Below are 23,291 nucleotides of genomic sequence, written 5' to 3'. Positions count from 1 at the left end.
AAAAAAAATGCAGGTGATGCAATGAATGCTTGAAGGGTATGTATAATTTTAATGGTATCATGAAAGCCTCCGTAAAGGCTCATCGTATCGCTGTTTTTTCACATAGACGCGCAGAGTCTAATGGTATCAAAGAGGATTGTTCTGGCCGCTGCATTTGCGTCGTATGGGTACGGTTGCAGGGAAACCAGGACTATGTTGAGAAAAAAAAAACACACACAACCATGAACGAAGCACTCCGAATCGAGGTGGCTTATCGAAAGCCCCGTCTAATGTGCTTTTCGGGGGGGGGGGGGGGGGGGGGGGGGGGGGGGGGGTATACGCAGGCTGAATCAATGCGAGATTACATCGCTCGAAGTCAGCGTTGTAACATGTCCACGGGTAACATCTAGGCTTGTTGCGACGCTCCCATGCGGCGACTGAAGACATTGGGCTTCTCCTTTCTGACAGCCCAGCCCTTGATGGCAAGCAGGATGACCACCCAAGCCATGACCAAGGCGGTAAAGCCCATGGTGACAGTGAAGCTGAACATGGCATCCAGTCCGTTGTATTCGATGGCTTCGACGACGTCCCTGGAGCTGGCCATGAAAACCAATCCACCGCCGACGAGGCAGAACGACGCGATCAACTCAGTTGGAGGCCGGGCGGGCAAGTATGATGTGTACGGCTTGATGTAAAGAAGCATGTATGTGAATCCACGAGCCAAGGCATAGCCGACGAAAAGTTGGCCCCATTGCTTGTGAATCATGCTAGAAATCATACTTGCCTGAGTGTGAGAACCCATCATGATTCCGAGCAGAAGAATGACGAGGGCTGGCATTGGGTTCAGAGGAACGTGATAGTTGTTTGGCTGCTTCCATGTTTCTTCCTCCGACGTGGAAGGCGAATGCTGAATCACGTCTTCGTGAACGTTGATGATGTGCGTTGAAAGCAGCTCGCGAATCGAAGAGGATTCGATCAACATGCCCAGGACGCCTCCACCGAAAAACAGGATGGTGATGGAGACGTGCTCCAAGTCCTGAGGTGCCCAAGCACCGCCCCAGGCGGCCAGATGCTCAAGCCAGACGTTGGTCACGCCGTACAGAGCGATTACCAAGGACTCCACAAACTCGGCGCTGGGGATGCGAGTTTTCCACCTGGGAACAAGATCAAGTCCAGGCTTGACGTTCCAAGCCCATCCAAAGTCGGCAAAGGATCCCATCCAGCGGCCAAGAGTCAGGAGGCCATACCAGAAGAAAATGCCACCCTTGATCCAATGAGCCAAGCCGTTAAAAACGGCCCCACCGTGCTAGAGCGCGTGTTAGCGTGCAGAACACTTTTTGGGCAGCGAAAAAAAGTGACAAGGGGGTGCTAGCACTTACGAAAAGTCCGCCAAACGTCACGACGCCGGTCAGAAGGGCAGTGAAGCCCATGACGACGAGCAGGCGCTCGAAAACAATGTAGACGACCTTGCTTACTAGCAAGAATTTGGAAGAGACTCGATGGATGTTCCTGGATAGGAAACGATCGACGCTCGTATTCTGCAGGAATCCGCGCTTTTCCGGTTCGCCAGAATCGTCATCAAAATCGTTCGTGTTGTACATCGGGAGCGGCTCTGCAAAAGGCCTTGGATGCTCCGGTTCGGCTCCTGGAGATCCGGCCCCGAAGAGAGAGTCCGAATTGCGTTCGGTCCCCTGTCCAGAGTCGCGAGACCATCGTCTGTCGGGCGATTCCTCAGCGTCGTGCTGTAGACGCTGGTACCTCGTCATGTTTGCAATGGACATTTGCTGGCCAGAATGACGCCTGTTTTTGGCGAAGCGGCCGGCGTAGATGTTGATCACGCCCAGGACGATCCAGGCGGCGGCAAACCAGGTAAAGATCCATCCCATCTTGTGGTGGGCATTGTTCTCGTACAGATCGGGTGTTCTGGCATTGTAGACGGTGCCCAAGAACAGGCCCACCGCGTTTGCTAAGAAGAAGATGGTCTGCGATGGAAGAGCGAAACGCGATTGCGCCACGCTAAACACCGTTGCTGTGCCCGGAGTTAGCGGACGGAACAGGTCCGCACAAGCTTCGAAAAAAAAAAAAAAAAAAATAAAGACTTAAAAATAAACTCACCTAGAGGCAGAAGCACTGTCCAGGTCAAGGACATGACAATAATGTGACCATAGATCCATCCAGAATACTGACCCAGCCGAAAGTAACTCAAAGGCAGCTCGTCAGAGCTGTGCGACGCCGTCGGGGCTGGGTGAGAGGCCATGTCGCCCATGCCGCTCATGTCCATGCCTGTGGCATGGTCGTCGCCATGAGCTGAAGCTATGGCTAAGGGCAGCAGCCCTAATAGCAGCGCTGCGTGCGAGAGCGAAATGAAGCGCGGAGGAATCATGTATTCAAGAAGCTGGTGCGCCTCGCTGACGACTAGATAGGTTGAGGGAATGCAGAGCTGGAAGGGCCGTCCTCTACTTTCTTTCTTTCTGTTCTGTTCTATTCTTTCTTTTGCTTCCCGGACCTGGCTTGGAAAGGATGGAGGCAGTACGAGGGACACTCTGCTAGGGGCCGTTCACCAGTGGCACCAGCGAGCAAGAGCCTCAGAGTTTCAAGGCGAGGCGTCGCCGAGGCAGTGGAAAAGCGGCGGCCACGGGCGTGTTTTCCTCCGCGCGCGGTGAGCAGATTCAGTGAGACGGAAAGTGCGGCGCAAACGGGGTGAGGATCAGGAGGACAGAGGAGGAGGACCAAGGCGGAGGGACGGCGAGCGCAGATAAACAGAAAACGGAACAGCGGTCGACGGCCGGGTGGTGTGAGGAATTTGAGGCATCGTCGATAGCTTGTGACGGATATGTCATCCGCTACCATATCTGGGCTTGGGATGGCCCCGAGCGAAGGGCGTCGATGAAGCAGTAAACTCTCATTGGGCCGTGACGGCGTGCACGACTGCCGCAAGGTTCCGAAGCTTCACGAATCCACGTCCCGGCTGACTCGGAGGCCCAAGGTGGTGCTGATTCTTGTGCCAACCTCTCGTCGTCCGCGCGGTGATTACTGGGCCTGCAAGACGTCCTGCTCACCACGTCGCCCGCTAGCGCTGTCGCGCGCCGGCCGTCTTCGCGCAGCTTCGATGGCTGCTGCGCGGACCGCCAGCCTCAGGAAGCTCCGCCAGTGACCTCATGCGGGCGCAACGCAGCTTCGCATCCGCCGTCGTCCCCGGGGGCGAGCACGCAACGGCTGCCTCCAACCGCTGCGGACGAGCCCCCTCGCACCACCCCCCGACGCCTCCGCGCTGCTCTGGATGATACGAACAGCGCCAGAGCGAGCTGCGCGGCGTGCAGAAGTCCGTCACCTGGATGCGCTCGACGATCGTCACCATGCGCTCTTGACGATCGATGAATGGCTGCGTAGCGCTCGGCCTTGGGGCGCCCGAGGGGTCCGAAACGGTCATTTCAGCCAAGAGGCGGGCACTCGCTCGTCCATGCAAGCCCCCTTCGCACAAGGCTGCTGCAAACGCTCGCAGCCACGTCCCGGCTCCAGTGTCGCCTCTGACGCCCGTGTCTACGGCTTCGACGCGCGAGGCGTGACGACCGCGGGTTTGCCTGCCGTGGGCCCGCTTGTCTGGTCGCAGGTGGGGTTGCAGACCAGTCTTGCTCGCTGTTCACTTATCTGATCCCAGCCGCGTCGTGCGTTTTTTGGGGCCACCGCCGTCGACCCGCCTGGCTTTCCCACCGATCCCGTGTGCCTACGTCGAGCAAACCGCGCTCTCATCGCGCTGGCCCCGTGCCAGGCCGCTCGTTCGGGCTCGCTACCTGCTCGACGCCCTCGAGCTCGAAGCCCGCGCCGCCTCCGTCCGATCCCTCGAAGCCGACTTTCCCGTTCTCTCGACCACGGCGTGCAGATAGCTGACCCACCTTGCTACGCAAAGGCCAAAATCTCATGCCCATCCACCATGTGCGCTGTCACGCGATGGTAGCCATATCCCAGGACCGGGCATGACAGCTGTTCTTGCTGCGTTGTGCAAACATCCGTCGAGTGTCTTCTTCACACCTCGTCAACCCCCTGTGGGCCGATCGTTCAGTCGGTCTGCACCCTGCGCACTTCTCTTCTGATCTGTCGCTGTCCTGCGCGATCGGCATCTGCGGACAGGCTCCAGGTTCGCTTCCTGGTGACTCACCGCAACGAAGCCCTTCTCCACAATGAATACGATCGCAGCTCTGCGGAATCGATGGCCGCGACTTCGACGGATAGGCTTCTGGACAAGAATTACAAAGCAGCCCAGCCCTAGCGTGTTCATCTTTGCAGGCGTGGCAACGATTCGACTAGAATGTCTTGGCCTGCGACCCATGTGAACAACCCATTCGTCAACCACTGTTTTATCCGTGCACGAGTACGAAAGGTCTTTGAAAAGTTGAATGCCGTGGATCGTGGCTTGCGAGGCAGCCATGGTTTCGCTCATTCGCAGCGGGGATCATGCATCACATCGCAACAAAAAGGCACCTTGCGTCGTTTGTTTTTCAGCCCTCTCGACCGCCTTGTTGGTTTTGAAACTCAACTTCCAGCAACCCCGGTTGGTGCTGCACTTTCCCATGGGTCACGTACCACGGCCAGTTCATAGTGGAACGATCCGCTTCGCGTAGTTTCGTGCCGGCGTCGAAGAACGAGCACGGCAAGCTTACTCATTCCGACTGCAATTTTGCAATGGTAGAAAAAAAAAACCCCCCCAATGAGGAAGAGAGAAAAAGCAAAAAGAAGAGACAATTCGATCTATCTATCAAATGTACTAACTATATTATCGAAAAAATTTGTCTTCATGATGTCCACTTTCCCCGTGGCTGTATCTCGTCGAATTTTCTACAGTGTGCTATTTGGAAGCAGCGTTGAAAACTGAAAATCAGGTAGATTGCCAAAGTCGGAGAGATTGACGTCGGGAGGGAACATCTTGTCCCATTCGTTCTGCCGGGGCTTGTTAGCTAACGAACGGAGCTTCGATTTTCGTTCACGTACCCAGTCGACGTCAACCATTGGATCTGGCGGGCTTGTAGAAGAGCTCAGCCTTTCGTCTTTTCCTCTCACGACTTCCGCCGTGCTTTCAGATCCAGATGTTTTCGGTGAGACGGATGACTCAAGCCCGACATTTGCGCTCGGTGCTGCTAAAGCATACGTCGCCTGCTCGTTCATGTTCGGAATCCAGCCTCCAAACTGAACGTCTGTCGGCGGCGATCCGATCGGTGGGCCTTCCATCTTGACAACGGGCGGGCTAGGCGTCGACTGCACGGTGCTGACTATGCTCTGCTGCACTGTCTTGTACGGCGGACGGGCCGCCGCGGCGGTGCGAGCCATTGCGTTCTCCATCTCCTGCGGCGCTCGCACGCGTCGCAACGAACTGTAGACCTCGGTTTTCTGTGCAATCTCCGTCAGGATGATCCTCGCCTTTTCCTTGCGCGTCAGGTTTGGCTGGCAGTTGAAGACAAAATCGAGGCACTTCCAGATGCGATCTTCGTTGTATCGAATGCTCGACGCGTAGGTTTCCGAGAGCAGAATCAGGGAACTGTGATACTGGTGGAGGGCACCTGCGCACCGGTGAGCACAATCAGCTTTGGAAATCGGTGCGGCGCGCCTTACCGATGTACCAGGCCCACATGCGAAGCGAAGGGTCTGTCTCGATGGTGATGGCACACTCGGTTTGCTGCAGCGCCGAGTTGAGGAGGATTTTGCGAAGTCTCTCTGGCATCTTCTTTCCGTGCCCACTCATGTAGCGATGCAAGAGCATTACGTGCAGTTTCAAAGACATGCATTTGTACACCAGCAACGTCATCTTCGCAAGCGGCTCTGGTCTGTTCAGCATTGGCAAATACTTCTTGTCCATACGCGTGACAAAGTCTTGGACTCTTCGCAGAGCGTGCGTCAGTGAGGTTTTCTTGTTCTCTAACCTGATCCGCTCCCGCCACGCATATCGTTGCATCTCGTTCACTTCGAATCTCATCAAGGTGGGAGTCATGTCAGTCCACTGGTCTGAGTCTTCAGTCGGTGGATTCTCCGACTCGAGATCAATGTCATTGACGTTCAGGGGAAGCTTCGTGTCAAAATCGTCCTGATGAATCTGAGGTCGCGGGCCGGTAGCCTCGCACGTTCTCATGTCAAGAAAACACAGCTGATGCCATACAATACGACGAACGTGGACCTCAACGGGAGAGAGGCCGTAGTGAGTACCGTCGCGATGAAGACCCATACATTCAGCAAGTCGTATGGCCGTGCCAGTCAGTGCTGAATGTGCTCTGGTGACCTCTCTCCGACAAAGTGGAATCTATCTGGATCAGCATAAGTCGTCGGAACGATTGTATATATGCCTACCAGGTACATGACCAGAGCCTGCAGCGTCATCAGCTTAGTCGTCCTTAGGAAGTTAGCTCGGTACAAGGCCGATTCGGCTCCTTGTTGGAAGCTCTGGAGCAGCTGCATCTTTGAAACGCCGAGTTGCATTTCAATCGCTTGGTCAGACAGGCTTACAACCGATGAGAGAAGTGCGCCCATGACGAGAGCTTGTAACGAAGCAGGTGGTTCGATTCCAGTCTGTATTTGCTGCCAAAACGAGACCCACTGTCGCTCGAACGTAGGCCGATGGACTACTCTACAGATTGTGTGCACAGCAGTCCAATAGTGCTCGAGTAGGCTATCAGCTACGTTTTTGGAGGGAAGGTACATCATGAACGAAGAGCGTTGAGGCTGTGGAGCAAAGAAGAAACTTGACGATGGTGCAATGAAGTCCGTCGCGGGTTTTACTAGATCAAACTCATTTTTGACAGCGGCGCTCCCAGACCCGTCGCCAGTTGGATAAGCCGGCGCCTCCTTTTCTGTCCTTTCACGCAGCACGTAGCTCATCTAGGACACGTTGGTTTACTGAGAGCCATATAAGCATCGCCATAGCTTACCTCTTCAGAGAATTTCGGACGTACGAAGCCGCCTAAGCGCTCAGTCAGCCGCATTCTCCCTACAATCACCCCGAGATCCACAACGTCGTCGTCCGCGTCCTCGTAGTATGCGACGTCGTGAACAGCTAGCGGCGTCGGCTCAAGATCCTTTTCGTCCTCTGGGATATCCTCTTCGTCCTCTCCACTCGAGTCTTGCTCTGCACCGAGTCCATGGCAGGATGTGCCGGACTGCGGGCCAGCTTTGGCGCGACGTGCGATATCTTCTTCAAGCGTGCGCTCAAGCGTGCCCATCTTCTCCTTGATTTCATTTAGCTTGAGCTGCGAGGCTGCGTCCAAGGCTGGGGCCAAGAAGACGCAGTCGCGCACGAACTTGGTGCAGTTGGAACATGGATGTGATTTGTCGCATTTGAGCTTTCTACGCCTGCATTCAAGGCACGATGTGATCAAGCGATTCCTCCTTCTGATCTTCGAAGCCGACGAACGTCCAGAACTGGGATTTCGATGTGGCGGGGAGCCTCTGTCCGTAGATGGACTAATGACCGACTTGGGATTCTCCAACGGTGGCACGGTGAGATGGGAGGGGTCCATGCTGTTCTGCTTGTATTTCGAGAAATGCCCGTCTTTACGGGCGTAACACCTTTGCGCTCCGGTATCCGCTGTTTCTGACCATGCATAAGCAGCTTTCCAAATGTAGGTTCTTGAAGAAATAGATGAATACTGCGAGCCACTTGAAGGACTGCAGGAAAGGGCTAAGTTTGAAGCGCAGCAGCTGTTTGAGTGCAGAACGCTACAGTTTTGGATTGCTGTCAGATGTCAAGCCGAAAGCACCGATTGACTGCTTCACAGCCCTGCCTTGACAGTGTTCTAGTTAGTGGCGCTCTTAAGTCCCCGCTCTATGCTGCTGTCCACATTCTGCGGCCTGAGAGGTCGGCAAATCGTTCTCCTTGCTGCGTGGAGTAAGCTGCCCGTTTGTGCTCTGTTGAAGTAGAAAACTCCCTCCCAGAGCAACACATGCTGTGGGATTCTAGTGATGAAGAGACTCGCCTTTCAGAAACTGGATGATGAGCTTGGACGTTGGGGAAGTCTGACGGCTGACTTCCAGCCAATAATTGCGAGTCAGTGATTCCACCTTACCTTCGATAATGCCGTGGCCGAACTGACTGTTCGTCCACTCCGCCATCAACTTTCTTCACTGCCATCACCTTCGGTCTTTTGTGGGAGATCCTGTACCGGGCATGGACATGCGATGCCTCCTTCGAGGCCTACCATTGTAAGGATTCTTGATTCGCGACCCAAATCAAGACTGAAACACTTCAATGCACCCTGGAGCCTGTACTGTGACAAAAATAATGCCTGAGTCCTGCACGAACGATTCTTCACGACGTCATGGGGGAAGGTTTCCAGAATCGAATCGCCCTGTGGGCCCGATCTTGTTGGGCGCAACGGCTGGCTCCTGTCACTGCATCCGCCAGCAGAGTTGCGAAGTGGGCAAGGCTACGAAATAAAAGGGGGGGAAAAATACCGGTAACAGACGTGAAGATGGGCTCATTTTACAAGGGAGAGACTTCGTGCAGGTCACTGATGCAGCATGCTCGCATGAAGTTCCCGATGTTCACAGAATCAAGGAAGTAGGACTTATTTTAAGAATCATGGATGGGCGATGCAATGCCCAATTATTCTCTATGGAATTTGTATTGGCTCGTTAATATAGGGTATCATCATGCGTGATCACATATCGAAGATGCACCTAGACCGTCGAGACGGCTTCATGCGCTATACGAATCGAGTACGGCAAAGGAGGTATCTCCACTCATCGCTTCTTGCCACTCTTGCCCTTTCCTGCCGGTACGGGCGCGGCATGTCCTAGATCCTTGATATGTTGGAACATGCGCGTCCTGCTTGGAAACCGCGCGTTGCATTGTGCGCACGTGAACTTCAAATCTTCCGCTTCCTCCTGTGCTTCTGCGGCCTTGGCCGCTCTTTTCGCGCGCTTCTTCGCCGCCGCTCCAAGCTTCTTCTGTGCCGGTTCGGACTTCTTTTCATCCTCTTCCTTGTTCAATCCCGTCAGCGCGTCGTCGTGGTGCTCAAGATGGCCGTTGAGGCGGGACTTGATCCGCGAACGCGGTACGTAGTCTGAGTCGTCGTCGGAATTACCCACTTCTAATCCGTCTTCTGCTGCTTGTACTTCTTCTCCTTCTTCTTCATTGTTGGCTGTTTCGCCTCCAAGTTCGAGATCAGAAGAATGCTGACCCTCCGATTTGTCGGATAGATCAAGCTCCTCCATCTTCGCCATGTTTTTCTCTTCAACATGCTCCACTCGTCCATCGTCCTGAGGGGTAGCAGTTCCAGTGTTCATGCCGCTGCTCTCTGTATCCTCGTCGAGATTAAGCATCGCGTTGTCCTTCTGCATCTGCCTCCTCAGCGCGTGCACCGCTTTCTGATGCTTCTTGCTCCTCTCGTGGGCCTCGAACTGTTTCTCGCTCTTGAATCTTTTATGGCAGGCGACGCATTCAAAGTGCTCCTCCTCACTCTCTTCTTCCGTACTCTCTTCCACCTGTTCCTCCTGGTCGCGCACTTTGGTCCACTCGGGGACATGTTCATCCATTTTTGCCGCATTTGCCGCCCTCGCTCTTGCTGCCTGTGCTGCCGACGCCTCGCGAAGTGCTTTTTGTCGTTCGGCTTCTGACTGTGTGTTCGGTTTGTATCGAGGATCTCGTTTCCTAACGAATGCAACGAGCGCACGCACTGCGTCATTGTATTCTCGTATACCCTCTTCGCGCAACTTCTTATTGTGCTTTTCCATGAGACGTTTGACTCGTCGATCTGCCGCCTCATTTAACCTGTACTGATCCTTCCACGCAAATGACTTTTTCGTAGAGAAGCCCGCCCAGCCTCTGTAGAAATCTTGCACGACGCCGTCATGCGTATCATCCTTGTGTCCGAACGAAGGATAGTCGGGGACGTCGACGCCTTCCAGGCTCGCAGAGATCTCTTCTTCCTGTGCAAGCTTTGCGAAAGCGTCTCTGAGGAATCCAAAGAATCCTTCTGGCGAGTCGTCGAAGCGTACTCTGCCGTTGAACTTTCCAATCATGGCGACAACTTCCTCTGCCGTCGTGAATCTTACGCTGCCTTCGAAGTGACCCTCGCCTCCGTCGCTACCACGCAATATGGCCGACTCATGCGAATCGTACCAAGCTCGCTCTTGAGGGTCCGAGAGCACCTCGTACGCGGTTTGCACCTCTGCAAACAGCTTGGTGGCTTCGTCCTCCTTCCCATAATTGCGGTCAGGGTGCAGTTCAAGCGCTTTTCGCCGATATGCTTTTTTAATTTCGTCGTCTGTGGCTTGACGCTCGACACCAAGCAGTGCGTAATAGCTTGTCTTAATAGGCTCCTGGGCATCAGCAGCGCCTTCGTTAGACTGACGTTGACCCATAGCAAAGATATATAAATACGTCAACTAATCATAATCTAAACGGCGCTGTTGGAATGCAAGACAAATAGCTTGTGCTTTTCACAACGGAATCATGATTCACAGAGGCCGCCTTTTGTGGGTCGTGTTCACCAATCACTGGCAGGCTGGCTCAGCAGAACAACGGGCACACGGCTTTGCGGAAGACGCAATTTCTGCAGGCAACATCGTCGTGCTCCTGGTTCTCATCAAAGCGAGGCGATGGCGTTTTTAAATGGTGGCATATTATTTTTTTACGTCATTACGTGGAGGGAACGAGCAAAGGAATGTTCGTCGTTGATGCATGAGCCGATGCGAACGCCGTTCATTCGCCACCTCCGGATTTGCGCCTTCGCCAAATGTCGTCTAGGCCTGGGCCAGGAAGTAGAATTTTCCTGGCCATGCGCAATTGGTGCTCGTGAGTGTCGCGTGCCTCCTTTCCATAAATATGTGGCGTCTGTCTCGGCACCACCGTTTTCCTCTGCATAATGTTCTCCTTCGGCGTTGACTAGCGTTCTTAGAATCCCGCGCGTCATCTTTTGCTCAGCATCGAACGAGGAAAGGGTTGACGCTTGGCCGGACAGCTCTCCACTCGACGGCCTAACATGATCGTACTTACATCGCCAGTCCTTCAAATCCTGGAGTAGATGTCTTCTTGCGAAACGACTTCATGAAGTTCGGACACGAGTACAAGAACTTCCTTGAGCAAGGCGGCTTCCCATCAGACTGGGTCGAGTCGGCCATATCGTATCAGAAGTTAAAAAAATGCATCAAAAGAGTCAGACTCGAGCTTGCCGCAATTGGACTGGATCCTGAGACTTTGCGCACGTTGATCGATCACGCCGAGGCAAAGGACGAGGAAACAAACAACGAGAGACCACTGCGGTATGAGTTTGAGCGGAAGGAAGGAAGGCCAGGCCATACGAGGTCGGCATCTGGCCCTATACAACCGAAACTGCTCTTCTTGATCGATGAGGCAACAGGTGAACCCGTGAATGCTCAACTATCCCCGGAGACAAAACGTTACGTACACGAACTAGCCCTTGCAGAACGTTTAACCACTGTTCAATTGGACGATGCACCTGATCACTCTTCAGTTGTGAGCGCCGGTTCGAACAGATCGTCTATTGCTGAGACGGTATCCTCTGCAGGATCGGCAGCGAAAGTCTCACCAAAAGCAACGCACAAACTGATCGAAGTCCCTCTTGCCAGCGATTCCGAGTTTTTTGGCTTGCTTCAGACCGAGTTGTCCGGATTGGCACATCTTCAGGACAGCGAGCAACATAAGATCCAGGGCGAAATTTCTGGAGTTGGAGATTCTCTTGCCAAAGTTGTGGACCCCTCCACCAAATCAGGACGCGCAGATTTGGACCAGTGGCGGCGTATCTTCGAGCTGTACATGGACACGAGCGTCTTCTTCAACATTGGCGAGCGAAATCATGGTGTCCAGCAGTTTTCGGCAGCTCAGGAGCGTTACAACAAATTCCTGAGCAATGCGCAAAAGGCAAATCTGCTTCGCAAATTCAAGCGCAAGGAGAGCATGAACGCCCTGCAGCATTTTCTACGTATCAACGTAGAGCTGCTCCAGAATTTACGGTTCCAGGAGATAAACCAGACAGCCATGATCAAGATCTTGAAGAGTAAGCTCATCCGCCTTCCCAACTAGGTACATGAGTTTTGACGGGATTCTAGAGTTCGACAAGCGAACCTCGCTTAATGTGAAGTCAATCTTCCCAAAGGCAACTCCAGTGACGCCTATCTCCTTGTCTAAATCACTGTCCCAATCCCTGTCTCAGGAGATCACAACGCGCATTCTTTCCATCATTCCATCTCTTGACGACTATTTGTGTCCTATTTGCTCGGACCTGGCCTGGCGACCTATTCGACTACGTTGCAAACATATCTTCTGTATTCGATGCTTGATTCGTCTACAACGAGAGAAGAAGGACCGATGCCCTCTCTGCAGGGAGAATGTTGTGATGCAAGCAGACTCATCAAGCTTAGACACTGGGCTGATTGAGTATATGAAGCTTTGGTTCCCGGCTGAGGTCAAGGCGAAGCAGAGGACTAACGAGAAGATCGCACTGGAGGAGCAATTCAGCAAAACACTATCAAACGCGCAGTATTTAGGATTGTAAGCTCATCTTTCAAATGACAGTCAGCCCGGTTTAAAATTGATTGCTGATGGCGTGCAGGCTTCCGAGACGGGAGAAGCGTTCGATGGCAACGAGGCTTCATTTCTTTTTTCACGGCGTCGAACATCCTGACGAGTCATCCCCATCAATGTGGCAGCGTCCAGAACGTCCAGAACGTCCATCATGAAAACGTCGGCGATAGATCGAGCGGGCACTCTTTGGTTTGGCCCCTTTACCCGTTGCGATTTCCTTCTCTGGACGCGAGAATCAGTGAACTGTTGATCACAGAAATAATAACTAATCGAATCTAATTTTGCAAGTTATACCCTGTGTATTTTCTCAACTTTAAGAACTGCTAGAACTGCTACGATATCTTTGTCATGCAAGGCCATTAAGTTTTTGAGATTTGAAAGCAAATTTTACAACAAGATGCGCAGTGATGACTACAGTTATAAATCTCGCAATCAATATAAATCCAACCTATAGAAACTACGTCAGTGCGGTGTTTAGAAATGTTTTGATGAAGTATCCCAGGTTGATGGATGGTAGATCTCAGGCTACATCCACTTAAAAACATGCAAGACCGATGATCTATAATCGATGTCCAATTATTAAAACATGGGCGTGATAGAACTATAATCTAGTTTCCTCAATCAATTGGTAAATGGGCCAATATCTCCAGGAGTTCAATTAGTCGAGTTGATACATAAAGACATAGTGGATGCGGGAACGTGCTGATTGAAAACCTTTCTTAAACCCATTGGCGATGGGACTATATAAATGAAGAGAATTCGTCTGCATGTTGATACATTAGACTAAGTACCTCAAGGGTCGAGAAGAATTGATGTCGTGAATCTCATATGTTCATGACATGTAAGGGATTCGTAAACCAAGTGCTTGTAGCCAATTATAGTCAACGATTTCCGATGAACCTCGGGGATAAAATGTGGACCGGAAATTTTGGTCAGCAAGCAATCATCATTCTCTCTTGTATCGTTTTTAAGTCATCATCAATACAATATTCAATCATCTAAAATTCAAAATGAGGGTGTTTTCCAGACTACTGGCAAATACTAGTAAGTTTCCAGGCCAACCTGTGCCGCTCAATGTTTTGCCACCAATTCCACTCTATCGACGCTTGCTTCGAGCGCATCGAAAGCTTCCACGAGACATGCGTGTGCTAGGCGATGAATACGTCAAAGCTGAATTCAGAGCCCACAGAAACGTAGAGAATCCGTTACACATTGTATGTTGATGAATTTTGGAGCAGCGGGTTGCAATCGTTGATAAAGGCACACAGATTGGCTTCTTAACACAATGGCAGCTGTACGCTCAGCAAATTGAAGGAGACCAATGGCGGGACGGCAGCCTGGACCAGGCGACTTTTGAGAAACTGAATGGTAGAAAAATAATTTTTGGATGACATAATTCATACTTTGCAGCTAATTTTCGGCCTGCAGATGACCAAAAGGTGCAGCTCTATGAATTGATGATGGAGATTCGAAAGCGGGAGCACGAACAGGATGATCCCGAGTCCATACAGTAGCAATGAGCCTCATCTCGTGTGCTTATCATATATTGACGCTTCTGATCGTGGGTTTGCGCTCGCATCGCGGCGGTTGATCCACTCTGATAGCTTTTCTCTTCTTCACGTCGTCGGCCTTGCGAAGCGAAAGCAGATCCCAAATGTCAGAAAGCATACTATATCTATTCCGCTTTATGAAACGAGCAATTACAGAAGCACTCTAGCTACCTTGTGTTTTGCAAGTATAGATTAGGCTACGCGATGGGAAGCAGTGGACGAAAGACCTGTCAACAAGCAACATGTGCTACGTAGTCCATACCATATACCCAAGACATCATCATTGGCTTGAGCTTCTCGACAACTGTGGTCCAAACCGCGACTTGGGGAACTGCCTTGGATTCGCGAAAGGTGCGGAGACGATGATTACACTCGCGCTCTCTAGTCTCGCACTCTCAAAAGTGTCCCCGAGAGCCACCGCCCACATTGCCTGACGAGGAATACAACATCAGATTCATTCGGCATGTCTATAGGCAGAAGAACGGTGTGAGGATGGGCCTAGGATCAAGTATGAAGAAGCTGGGCTTGGATATTACGGCTGCGCCATAATGTGATAGCTAGTGACAGGCGATTACAAATAATATATGATCACTTGAACGACAGATTTGAAAACAGAAGAGAAGTTTTCAGATATTTTTGTATTTAAAGAACATGGTAAAAATGTGCACGTTTACTAGGTTTTATCGTATTCAATGTCTTTAGGATGAGCCGTACTGCTTTCGCTCGTCTGCTCGATGTTTCCCTTGGTAGATCTTCAGTGAGACCAGCGGCATAGGAAATGCGAAGTTAAGCTTCAGCGACGGCCTGATCCAGTGAAAACCATTGATGAACATCCTGGAGGGTTGGACAGTTTCAGTCTTTTCGACGCGTACATGTATTTTCAGCTGTTTGACGCGACAAACTAGGTGGGTCTAGTGCGCAGCAAGGGTCCGTGTGAAATGCCAGCTATGAAGTGCAACTTTACCCGCGTTCACCTACACAACGGATCATGAAAATGAGTTGATCGCCTTGATCCAGACGCGCAAATGTCCTATAGCGCGGCAAAATGGCAGCCGTGCGATCCTTGGGCCTTCATACACCCACAGGACTGTCCTATCTCATAGAAGAGGGATTTCTTCAGGCTGACCCGCCCGAATCTGCCTATCATTGGGAAACATATGATGATGTTCATGGACTGGAGGAAGTTCTCTACACTGAGCAGTGTGTTGTATGGTCCCGCGGAGGCGTCGTCAAAAAAGCTTACAGCTTCGTTGCTGAAGGCGAAAACGTCAAACATGCTGTGCTCACATCCTTTCCTGTCGATGACATTGTCACGGACTACCAGGAACTTGGCTATGCCCAATCCTCCGACCAACCTGGTATCAGCAGCAATCTGGAGCGTCAAATATCTGGACAAACCAATGCCGACCGTGCATCGAAGCCCAAAGAAGGGCTTTCGCGCGCTCTTGTGGTCTTTCTGAACCGTCAAGCTCATATTTACTTCTTGTCAGGTGCCACCCATCTTGTTCACCTACATTTCGATGTTGCAAGAGTCTTTCCGGCGCCACGAGGGTTAATTATCGAGAGAAAGCTAGGAACAGAAACAGAGATACCCCCTGCAACCCCTGAACAGCCAAAAGCACCTCCAAACTCGTTTCTGTCACCCTTCGCCCCTCGGATCGGACAGGCTCATTGGGCACAAACGAAGACCAAGGTCACAGAAGCAGGTGGCCTGGACTTTGATTTGCTCCGCAAGGCTAAAACCTCCATCGTGGACAACCTACCGAAGCACTTTTGTCTAACAAGCCCACTGTCGGAGGTTGGCTTAATAGTGCACAGCCCGCACAAATTGTCGGGATCTACATTATCCCGGAGCCAGCGGCAAGGAGATCTCACTGCTCTTGAGGCCAGTGAGGAAATTCTTTATGTTTCCAGGTTTTCAGAACTATTGGGAGAGATCACGGATAGTGATTGCCCTCTCATCTTAGTCGTTACAGCCAACAAAGATCGCCAAGTGTACAAAATATGGCAAGCTCTATACGCCGATTCAAAGTCCGCTACCGCTCTTTTCCGCGAACGACAATCTCCATCGGGAGTGAAGGCAAGAAGACGATCCTCATTCATCACTCGCACAGGAGCAACTACACCTGCTCTCCGGCAGGATGAAGGGTTTCCAGATACCATAACAGTAAAAAAACGAGGAAAGAAGCTTTCAACTCTCAATGCCAGCCAAAGTACAGCCATTTCAGACGCTGGCGGCGAAGATCTACTTGTGTCTCAGCTTGATCCAGACTTCGATACGCACCAACCAGCAAAGGCATCTCGGCGCGTTAGCTCTATGTTATCGCGAGCAGAGCTTTCGACAAACCAGGATAGATCAGCATTTCAAGAACTTGCCATGCAAACGAACCATAGACAATCATTTGGACCACATGGCAGGAGAGGACAGTCTTTTGGTGGGCAAGTCGATCGTACAAGTTTCGGCATTACCTCTCAACGAAGGCTACGATCATCAACGCCGGGTGCTTTCTCCCGATTGAGCCTGGATGATATGTCTGAAAACGGAACCATCATGAATTTCGAGGTGGACGACACTTTGATGACAGATGACCTGAACGATTATGATGATATTTTTGATAAACATTCTGAGCTTGACTCATTCGATTTTCGATTGCCTTTTGATGGGTTGAGGAGGGAAGTACTGTTTCATCGCATCGCAGAAATACCTATGAGTGAATCAATACCGTTGAGATACTCATTTGGTTCAGTTGCACAGAGCAGTGTAAGTCTTTTTATCAAGCGTCATGATATGAATACTAACATTAAATAAAGCTTCCGGAGTGCGTTAATATTTTCACCATAGCATCCCACGAAATGTCCTCAGAGACTAGTCATACTAGCAGGCGTTACTTCATGCACATAATGAACCGCGAGACAAAAGAGCATATTCAGCTTGAGTTTTTTGTCCAGACCAGACGCAAAGAATGGCCAGATGTTCGATCTCAAAGCGCTCTTGGGAATCCATTACAGTCATCTACTATTCCAATAGCCGTGGCGAAGAAGGTTACAAGATTGAAAGGTCAAAGTGACGCCTGCAAAATCGAAGACAACGGCATTGCCCGCGTCTTGTGCTTGCGAAATAAGGGGGGAGAAAGCGCTCTGCAACTTTATGCACCGTGGTCTCCAGAAAATGCGTACACGATCGCACTGGATCGACTGCGCATTTTCAGCCCGTTCGATGTAGCTACTCCCCCTCCATCTTCACCTAGAACAATTGGGAAGCAGCGGACCATGCTAGATATTCGGCCTTTTGTTCAAATATCCCACCCAGGTCCTGGTGGAACCTGCAGCCTTCGTGATGTTGATGATAGGATTCATCGCGTCCAGATTCAGCTTGCTCCACGCAATGACCAAATTGCAAAACTTTTAAGGACCTTACAATTCGTCCTTCCTTCATGGCTGAGCGATTTATTCCTTTGTATCTGGTGGAACAGGCATCAATCTATCCACGATGACGTTCGTAAGGACTGGCATGCTCTCGCGCTCACCGTATTTGCTATCGCTTTGGCACTTGAAGATGGAGGCGGTGGCGGACGAAAATCTGAAAGTTCAGGACCGAGGCCCTCACCGTCGAAGAGCAGGAGGATATCAGCAAATACATTGGACGCATTCGATCGCATGGTTCAAACTGAAGCTGATTGGGACGTCTCAAGAGTGTTTGGACAAGCTGGCTGGACTTGGACAGATCGCAGCCGAAACCTCGTGTCAAAGAGTGCAGATCCCTTAGCGGCGCTGATTGCAGAAGCCAGAAATTTTATACGGTCAAAGACAGGACTGGAAATCAGCGGGTCATTAAGAGCACATTCGCAGCTTGTTGGACTGGCATTGTCGCGAATTATTGCCACATTCCACCTATTCCGAGAAGAAGAAAAACTTCATGCCAATTTCGAAACTCAAGAAGATAACACAACTTCGTCCCTGAACTCTGCGGTTCTCATAGCTCAACTTGCCCGTTGGATGGATTGGACGCTTTGGGATTGGAAAGACCGGAAGTACTACAGCCTTGAGTGTGCCGGGCATTCAGGCTTCGAAGATTTCGTGATCAAAGCATGCACTAGTCTTTCTCACCCTCTTGCTGCACAAGAACCCCCTTCGATTTATGCCTGGCTTGAAAAGGCTCTTACCCCGGTATTCGATGCTCCTTTTCCAAGCCTTGATGCAATTCTCAATGTTCCAATGTCACCTCACCTGCAAACTGCAAGTGCACAATTATTCCCACGGATCACCGCGATATCGAAATACTTGGTGTTGCTGCGTGCCCCCGCTCTTTCACCTGAAAAGCAAATCGAGGCGATAACTGAAGCTGGAATATCTCCTAGAATGCTTGAAACGCTACCTAGTTCGATAATCGCGATTCTCAAAGATATCCTCACGCAATGTCAAGCCTATCCTCCAACGACATGGTCTTCAGACCTTTTGGACTTGATCAACCGTGAAGACCTTGCTCTGCTAGCATCTGGGCGCCAGCCACAACCTCGAGAGCCTGGAAGTAAGCAGCCCACTAGTATTCGCGATGCACACACTGTTTGCCAAGCTGCCGAAACACCTTTATCACCATTTAATCTACCAGAGTACTCTGATCGCATTTGGATCTCACGTCTGATCTTCAATGAAGATCGTCGCCTGGTTGAGGCAATGCATCTTGTAGAACCGTTACGTACAGCTGTTGCAGTATGCCCGCATGATCCGTCCTGGTCTGAACAGCAAATGCTGGATGCGCAGAAGGACGTTATACAATGGGTCATGACGAGGACCTTTGCCCTAGCTCCAGGTAATGGGATGGCCCATTTTGATAGCAGACATCCTTTACTCACGGAAAAGTATGCTATCCACGGATACAGTATGCTCTGCAAGATGCAGCCGATGGGTAATACGGTATCAGCGGATCGCACCACATTATCTGAAGAGAAATATGGCTGGTCATGGTTTCATGCGGGCGTTGCCGCAGGTCTTTCCATCTCGCGAGATGCGCAAGGGATTGATACTTCATGGATTATCTTTAACCGGCCACCTGAGCTGACCAACAGACATGCCGGCTTACTCCTCGCACTTGGACTCAACGGACACCTGAAGAGCGTCGCACGATGGCTATGCTTCAAGTACCTAACACCAAAACATACGATGACTTCCATTGGACTTCTTCTCGGTCTCTCTGCATCGCATTTAGGCACCATGGACACTCTAGTAACAAGGCTATTGTCCGTGCATATCACGCGAATGCTGCCACCTGGAGCTGCGGAGTTGAACTTATCACCACTCACTCAAACCGCTGGCCTCATGGGAATTGGACTGCTGTACTGTGGCACCCAACATCGCAGGATGAGCGAGGTCATGCTTTCCGAAATCGAAAATGTCGAGATTGTTGACCCTGCAGATTCGTCAATGAATGTGCGTGATGAGGGTTATCGACTTGCAGCAGGATTCGCCCTTGGTTACATTAATCTGGGGAAGGGCAGCGATATTAGGGGCCTCAATGATATGAAAGTTGTTGAGCGCCTCCTAGCCGTAGCTGTAGGGCCACGTCCTGTTGATCTTGTGCATATCCTCGATCAGGCTACCGCTTCCGCTACAATCGCTGTCGCGCTCATTTTCATGAAGACCGGTAACAAAACTGTTGCGCGAAAAATTGACGTTCCCGACACATTGCCTCAGTTCGACTACGTACGACCGGATATACTACTACTGCGTACCTTGGCGAAACATTTGATATTATGGGATGAAATAGTTGCTGACGACAAGTGGATCATCAAAAATCTGCCCCGCGCATTCGCAAGCTTTTACCACATGCGTGATATCCAGACCTTAAAATCGGAGCACATGCCGTTCTACTATATACTTGCCGGCATGTTATGGAGTATTGGGCTTAGATACGCGGGTTCTGGCAACAAGGCCGTTTCCACATTTCTTGTCAGCTATTTGGACCGCTTTATACGAATTTGCAAGCTACCTGCACATCGTTACGACGCAAAACTGACTCGCAACACTGTTCGAAATTGCCAGGACCTCGTTGCCCTGTCCTGTGCTACTGTTATGGCCGGAACGGGAGATTTGGATGTTATGCGAAGGCTACGCATGCTACACGGTCGGACGAATGCCGACACACCATATGGCTCCCACCTCGCAGTGCATATGGCTCTTGGTGCCTTGTTTCTCGGCGCAGGAACTTTCACCTTTGGAACATCGAATCTCGCCATTGCTTCCCTAATATGCGCGTTTTACCCTCTGTTCCCCATCGACGTTACAGACAATAAAGCACACTTGCAGCCGTTCCGTCACTTGTGGGTGCTCGCGGCCGAGGCGCGCTGTATCATCACGCGTGAAGTAGATACCAACAGGCCAGTACGGGTGCCTCTCACTCTCAAGCTACGCGATGGTAGCTCCAAAGTCTTGACTGCACCGTGCTTGCTTCCCGAACTAGAAACCATTGCAGACGTCAAGACGAGCGGGATGGAGTATTGGCCGATGACGCTTGACTTTCAGAATAACCCTTCACACCTCCTCTCTTTCAAGAAGCACCAAACACTCTACGTTCGTAAGAGGCCACCCGGAAACGCAAACACGAATACTTTCTCCGCAACGTTCCACTCCCTCAACGATGCACAAACAACGACACTAGTGGGTGCACGAAAACTTTTCCGATCCGTCTTTGAGCTGCCATTCTTTAAGGAGTACGGCTTAGGTACCGGTCTTGAAGATGTGAGTCTCATACTGCCATCCGACGACCGGAGCAGTATCTGGCAAGATGCGGGAGGGAGCGTGGTAGATATGAAGTTGATGCTCAAGAAAATTGCAAGAGGGGGCCTAGATAGGAATGCTTTGTGGAATCTGAGAGTCTTGTTCAAGTGGTCAGAGATGATGGAAGAGTGGGGCCACGGGGGAATGAGCTGGTTAGGACGTGAGGTTATGAAGGACTTGAAGGGTATAGTTGAAGAGAGGGCGAGGAGGTTGCTAAAAGGGAACGCGTCATGAACGGATAAGTTCACACGGCTGGATTAGTTATGAACATAATTTTGACAACCATTAGACTGGTCCAAGAGCCGCAGAGTGTGGCCGGGTCCTATCTGTGAGAGATCTATAAATTCCCCCATGGGATATCGAAGTGTGAAATTCCTCAGATATACAGCGCAAAACGTTGCATAGTTGCCAACACGAAAGAACATTGTGATTACAAGCATGGCCGCCAACTCCAGATTTATCCTCTATATGGCTGCGATGGCATTTCCACAGGTGCGTGCACTTGCGCGGCAGCCAGCTCCTGCGGCCCATAATTTGCTGGTGTACCAGCCATCATCTGCGGACCATTGGACGGTGGATTAGCATATCCGCCACCAGCGAGAGGCATCTTGTAATCCTGGGTAGCATATGGAGGTTGTTGCGGCACGTGAGTGTATCCATACTGATTATTTTGCTGCTGCCATGCCGAGTTCTCCTGCATGGCCGGGGCGTAAGAGCCTGGTGGCATCTCGTTCGGTGCGGCTGCGACGGTCGGAGCTGCGCCAGGAGTAGCTTCGCTCCTTCTCCTCTTCCACAGGAGGAATGCGACGATACCGGCAATAAGGGCGATGACGGCGATACCACCCACGACCCCACCAACGATGGCCCCAGTGTCCGAGGAGTGTGAGGACGAGTTTGTGTTTTTAGTGCTCGTGTTGGCATTTGTGGAAGACGTCCCCGAGGCAGCGGCTGCCGCCACGCTTACAGATGTGGCTTTGCTGCCATCCGAGTCTGATCGTGCTTTAGCATGATTCACAGTAGTATCAGAGGGGAGTCAAGAGCATACTAGTTACGGTGAGGGTAACTTGGCGGTTCGAGCTGGTAGCAGCAGTGTCTATAGAGGAAGTTGCAGCTGCCGAAGCGGTGCTCTGTACATTATTTACTGTGTTAGGAATAGTGACTGTAGAGCCCGGCGCCGTCGTCGTCACAATAGACGGGCTTGTGTTACCACCACTGGTAATTGTCTCGGTGACTGTCCAGTCGCTCTGGCAATTAAACATAGACAACGGCGACTGGTCCCCAACTGTGTGGAATATGGTTCCAGTCCCGCAGACATTTCCGCAGTTTGATGACACCCCGGAGTCGTAGTAGATGTAGTTGCCGATGCAAGTGGTTATGAAGTCACAGCTGCTGTCTACACAGCAATTACCAATACTTCCGATGGTCGAGAAAAAGCCATTGTTGCAGCTACGCGTCCTCCCTATGCCGTTTGTTAGAAATTTGGACCGTGAAATTTCTGCAGCACTTACAGCTTGTGCCGCTCAAGGAGTAGCCGATAATATTTGCGCCATTGGCGCGTTTTTCTATACTTGCAGGAGGAGTGATCAGCGGCTCCGCGGCTGGAATAGCAGCGACCAAGATGGGCAGAAAGATAGGCAGAGTGACCAATGTCGCCATCGACCGTGTGAGAGAAGTCATATTATCCTGGCGAAAGGAACGCCTTTGATAAATGAAACCAGGACGGCAAGTTATGGATCTCGCGCAATGGAGTGAGTGAAGTGTAAAGGGCGCAGATATAGAGAGGCCGAGAGAATGCCTCACACGAAAAAAGAACGCGACGGAGGGGAGGTCGCTGCTCCGCCATAACTCAATCTCGTGAGCTGTACGGAGTAGCGAGGGCCTCGTGGGGCTTGTTAGCCGTCAATAACTAGAAGATCGATTTGGCCCCTTTAGGCATCGTGATATCCGCCACAGCCTCGCAAGAAGCTTGTGTGGCTTGATGGAGCGGCTGTCACTGGTTCGGTGCCTTCCGCTTTTTCCTGATGGCTTGTTGAGTGGAAAGTTGTAGGAGCAAAGAATACGAGAAGGCTGACTGGGGATACTTGTATATGAGTAGGGCACTAGCACTCTTTATTCTTGGGGTGGATTTCGCCATGGGTGAGTGAAATAACTTGCCGGATGAAGGCCTCGGGATCTCGCTCAACAGTCCTTGTGTGCAAGGCTGAATGAAAAGGCTCACGGGTAGAATTAGAGTACCTCAGATGAAAGAATGCCTGGACTACTACTTTGAAAGAATGGAGCGATTCCAGACTGAAAGAGATAGATTATTACCACTGCCATTGTAATGAGACTGATGCCTTGAGTCACTAACAACAAAGGCTGCTGAGAAAAAAATTGGGCCAATTCTACTGTCACTCAGAACTTGGTTATGATAGAGTCAATGATGCAAACCCGAAGCTGGCTGTGGGGATGTTCTTGAGGAG

The 23,291-nt window shown here is 51.2% G+C and overlaps 8 protein-coding genes across 10 annotated transcripts; 3 read left to right on the top strand and 5 right to left on the bottom strand.

Moving 5' to 3' along the window:
• Positions 1-305: 305 nt before the first annotated feature.
• Positions 306-2,950, bottom strand: PV09_05919 (uncharacterized protein). Its single transcript, XM_016359487.1, has 3 exons — positions 2,095-2,950; positions 1,359-2,008; positions 306-1,285 (listed from the first exon to the last, which is right to left on the bottom strand). The coding sequence occupies exons 1-3, from the start codon at positions 2,360-2,362 to the stop codon at positions 386-388; spliced, it is 1,818 nt and encodes a 605-aa protein (XP_016212736.1). The 5' UTR covers positions 2,363-2,950; the 3' UTR covers positions 306-385.
• Positions 2,951-3,725: 775 nt separating this feature from the next.
• Positions 3,726-4,405, bottom strand: PV09_05918 (uncharacterized protein; the record flags this gene model as incomplete). The annotated part of the gene is made up of 2 exons (XM_016359486.1): positions 3,726-3,917; positions 4,136-4,405. The coding sequence occupies 2 exons, from the start codon at positions 4,403-4,405 to the stop codon at positions 3,726-3,728; spliced, it is 462 nt and encodes a 153-aa protein (XP_016212735.1).
• A 321-nt stretch (positions 4,406-4,726) lies between these two features.
• On the bottom strand, positions 4,727-7,957 carry PV09_05917. 2 transcript variants are annotated; one of them, XM_016359484.1, is made up of 5 exons: positions 6,891-7,957; positions 6,313-6,840; positions 5,584-6,265; positions 4,966-5,531; positions 4,727-4,914 (listed from the first exon to the last, which is right to left on the bottom strand). In XM_016359484.1, exons 1-5 carry the CDS (start codon positions 7,476-7,478, stop codon positions 4,813-4,815), a joined length of 2,466 nt encoding a protein of 821 aa, XP_016212733.1. In that variant the 5' UTR covers positions 7,479-7,957; the 3' UTR covers positions 4,727-4,812. The 2 variants fall into 2 exon arrangements, with proteins under 2 accessions (XP_016212733.1, XP_016212734.1); XM_016359485.1 differs by having other exon boundaries at positions 6,313-7,957.
• A 580-nt stretch (positions 7,958-8,537) lies between these two features.
• On the bottom strand, positions 8,538-10,429 carry PV09_05916 (uncharacterized protein). Its single transcript, XM_016359483.1, has one exon. It carries the CDS (start codon positions 10,321-10,323, stop codon positions 8,701-8,703), a length of 1,623 nt encoding a protein of 540 aa, XP_016212732.1. The 5' UTR covers positions 10,324-10,429; the 3' UTR covers positions 8,538-8,700.
• A 257-nt stretch (positions 10,430-10,686) lies between these two features.
• PV09_05915 (uncharacterized protein) lies at positions 10,687-13,221 on the top strand. Its single transcript, XM_016359482.1, has 3 exons — positions 10,687-11,978; positions 12,031-12,472; positions 12,534-13,221. The coding sequence occupies exons 1-3, from the start codon at positions 11,009-11,011 to the stop codon at positions 12,658-12,660; spliced, it is 1,539 nt and encodes a 512-aa protein (XP_016212731.1). The 5' UTR covers positions 10,687-11,008; the 3' UTR covers positions 12,661-13,221.
• A 237-nt stretch (positions 13,222-13,458) lies between these two features.
• On the top strand, positions 13,459-14,720 carry PV09_05914 (uncharacterized protein). The gene is made up of 3 exons (XM_016359481.1): positions 13,459-13,719; positions 13,774-13,873; positions 13,934-14,720. Exons 1-3 carry the CDS (start codon positions 13,516-13,518, stop codon positions 14,017-14,019), a joined length of 390 nt encoding a protein of 129 aa, XP_016212730.1. The 5' UTR covers positions 13,459-13,515; the 3' UTR covers positions 14,020-14,720.
• A 324-nt stretch (positions 14,721-15,044) lies between these two features.
• Positions 15,045-21,219, top strand: PV09_05913 (uncharacterized protein). Its single transcript, XM_016359480.1, has 2 exons — positions 15,045-16,816; positions 16,867-21,219. Exons 1-2 carry the CDS (start codon positions 15,101-15,103, stop codon positions 21,061-21,063), a joined length of 5,913 nt encoding a protein of 1,970 aa, XP_016212729.1. The 5' UTR covers positions 15,045-15,100; the 3' UTR covers positions 21,064-21,219.
• On the bottom strand, positions 21,080-23,291 carry PV09_05912. 2 transcript variants are annotated; one of them, XM_016359479.1, is made up of 4 exons: positions 23,180-23,291; positions 22,338-23,118; positions 21,875-22,288; positions 21,080-21,819 (listed from the first exon to the last, which is right to left on the bottom strand). In XM_016359479.1, the coding sequence occupies exons 2-4, from the start codon at positions 22,504-22,506 to the stop codon at positions 21,287-21,289; spliced, it is 1,116 nt and encodes a 371-aa protein (XP_016212728.1). In that variant the 5' UTR covers positions 22,507-23,118; positions 23,180-23,291; the 3' UTR covers positions 21,080-21,286. The 2 variants fall into 2 exon arrangements, with proteins under 2 accessions (XP_016212728.1, XP_016212727.1); XM_016359478.1 differs by having other exon boundaries at positions 22,338-23,291.

This window comes from Verruconis gallopava (assembly GCF_000836295.1).
Source record: "Verruconis gallopava strain CBS 43764 unplaced genomic scaffold supercont1.19, whole genome shotgun sequence".
In the NCBI taxonomy this organism is placed as follows: Eukaryota; Fungi; Ascomycota; class Dothideomycetes; order Venturiales; family Sympoventuriaceae; genus Verruconis; species Verruconis gallopava.
The sequence above is the reverse complement of the archived record's forward strand: the minus strand, read 5'-3'. Positions and strand labels throughout refer to the sequence as shown.